This window comes from Pocillopora verrucosa, chromosome 11 (assembly GCF_036669915.1).
Source record: "Pocillopora verrucosa isolate sample1 chromosome 11, ASM3666991v2, whole genome shotgun sequence".
NCBI classification, from domain to species: Eukaryota; Metazoa; Cnidaria; class Anthozoa; order Scleractinia; family Pocilloporidae; genus Pocillopora; species Pocillopora verrucosa.
In genome coordinates, this window is record NC_089322.1 from 1,086,343 (window position 1) to 1,088,425 (window position 2,083).

At 37.2% G+C, this 2,083-nt stretch overlaps 1 protein-coding gene across 1 annotated transcript; it reads left to right on the forward strand.

Annotated features, from left to right (window-relative positions):
- Positions 1 to 617: 617 nt before the first annotated feature.
- On the forward strand, positions 618 to 1,473 carry LOC131793286 (uncharacterized). Its single transcript, XM_059110693.2, has one exon. The coding sequence runs from the start codon at positions 633 to 635 to the stop codon at positions 1,470 to 1,472; it is 840 nt and encodes a 279-aa protein (XP_058966676.2). The 5' UTR covers positions 618 to 632; the 3' UTR covers position 1,473.
- The last annotated feature ends 610 nt before the right edge of the window (positions 1,474 to 2,083 follow it).

Genomic DNA, 2,083 nt, shown 5'->3' on the forward strand with positions numbered 1-2,083 from the left:
TTTGAAGAATGAAAGTGTCGCTAAATCGGATTTATATTACAATTGAAAGCAGCTTTGGAACGGTCACGTGGGCATTTATTTCAATTTTAGATTTAAATTTCATAAATGGTTTTGAAGGCGGATATGTAAATTATTTAGTTTCTAGAAACAGTTCTCTTTTAAGAAAAAATGGGCAAGATGTACGTTCAGCTCCAAACTTCGTTTTGGTAAAAGAAACTATGGCGAAAACAATAGAGTTGCCTTTAGGACTAATACTTTGTTTAAGAATAGCATAGGGGTTACACAGAAACCTCTCCGAAAATAGCAACAAAGCCAGCCTGTGTATTGAAATACCCTCAACTCCACTTACGCGTTAAACAAAAAGGTCTACCTTTCAGACAGTGGAATCTCACACGTTTCATAAAATGCCGTTGATTTTGCACCCCGTAACCTTTTTATGCGTTTGTTTCTGACAAATCAGAAGCGTAAGATAAGAATCATGGTCGGGTAACCGCTCATGTTTTTTATTCTTGCTCAGACCTCCCTCGGCCCTTCCCGATGTTGATAAGATAAATGTGTGCTCTCAAGACACACGTCAATACAGCTCAACTCAACCACACGAACCGAGGAGAGGAAGATTTCTCTCTCGCATCATGTCCTTAGCCATGACAACTCTTCTTTTGATGTTCGTACTGGATTTAACCGCAATCTTTTTCAACGGACTACTGCTACTGAGCTGTTTCAGACATGAAAAAAAATACAGATTTTTCAAAAAGTGCTGGATACTTTTAGGTCTTCAGGTCGCTTGCCAAGTTGTAATTCTGATCGCGGATGCAGTGGAATGGTGGAATGGTTTCCGTATTCAAGCTACGGAATCCTGTAATGTCTTGAGAGTTCTTTCCTTGTCCATGATGTTTTTTCAAATTACTAACCTAACGGCAATCATGAAAGTGTGTTATCAACATCCCTCAGTACATGCAGAACATAAATTGTACGCGGTGCTTTTTTTGGGATTCATCGCTTCCGCAATGATCTTTTGGCCTTGGTGCTTCTCGAAAACGGCCATTTTTCAAGTCGTCCATAAAGCTGCGTTGCTTTTGACCATGTCTATTGACGTCTATTTGGTTTCCGTAGCCTTGGCTAAAGACAATGCTGAATACAATGAGGAGTTCATGTCATCAAAATCAGACGCCGCGATGGATTCACGTTTCTTGTCACGGTCTTGGAGAGCTTGGACAGACAACAAGAAGTCCTTATTCGTTATCGTTTTTCTTGCAGCATGTTCGGTGCTGATTTTCAGCGACGTGGCCCTTGCTCGTTTCGAATCAGCTCTATGGGGTCGCGATTTGAAAGGAGACACGTCTATTGATGGAACTGTTTATTTACTGATCCTGAAATTTTGTTTGGGAACATGTTTGCCATTAACACTGTATGATTTAATAAATTTAAGCTATCCCAGAAAGAAAGGCAAAGGCACACAAGTAACAATTTGAAAGAAAGCTTATAACAAATGGGTTTACTCGATCTTCCTATGAAGGTTTTTTTTTTTTTTGTAAAGTAAAGAAAACAAGTGGCTACTTATTTTGCATTTCATTGAATCACACTATGTTGTGATATTCTTCGTTATTCTTATTTCTCCAAAGGATATCAATTAGGTTGACTTCAGAGGCACTGTTTTTAGTAGTTTCTAAATTTTAAAAATCTGAGGAAAGGTATCGTTTGAGCTCACATTGGAATAATTGGATTATACGAAAAAAAATCCTCTTTTTTATTACAGTTAATACTAATAACTTCGAAGTCTAGAATTTCTTTGAAAATCTTGTCGCCAATGTTTTTAGATCTTTTATATTGTTCATATCAATTGTTACACAGTTCTAGCATTTTTTAAAGAAAGTCAAAGAAAGAGGGAGACACCAGACGATTTAGAGCTGCAAATATTCCGTTATTAAAGATGATAAACGTGTTTGAGTCAATATTAACAGCCTGGAAGACTTTAAAATTGCACATTAATTTGCATTTAGCTTTCCCTTTTTCTTTGAAGTAAAAATTTGTTTCTAGGAAACTCCTTGATTAGTCTATGAATGTCGTTTCGGTCTTTTTCCGA

Coding starts and splice junctions, on each gene's coding strand:
- LOC131793286 (XM_059110693.2), top strand. CDS start 633: ATGTCCTTAGCCATGACAACTCTTCTTTTGATGTTCGTACTGGATTTA.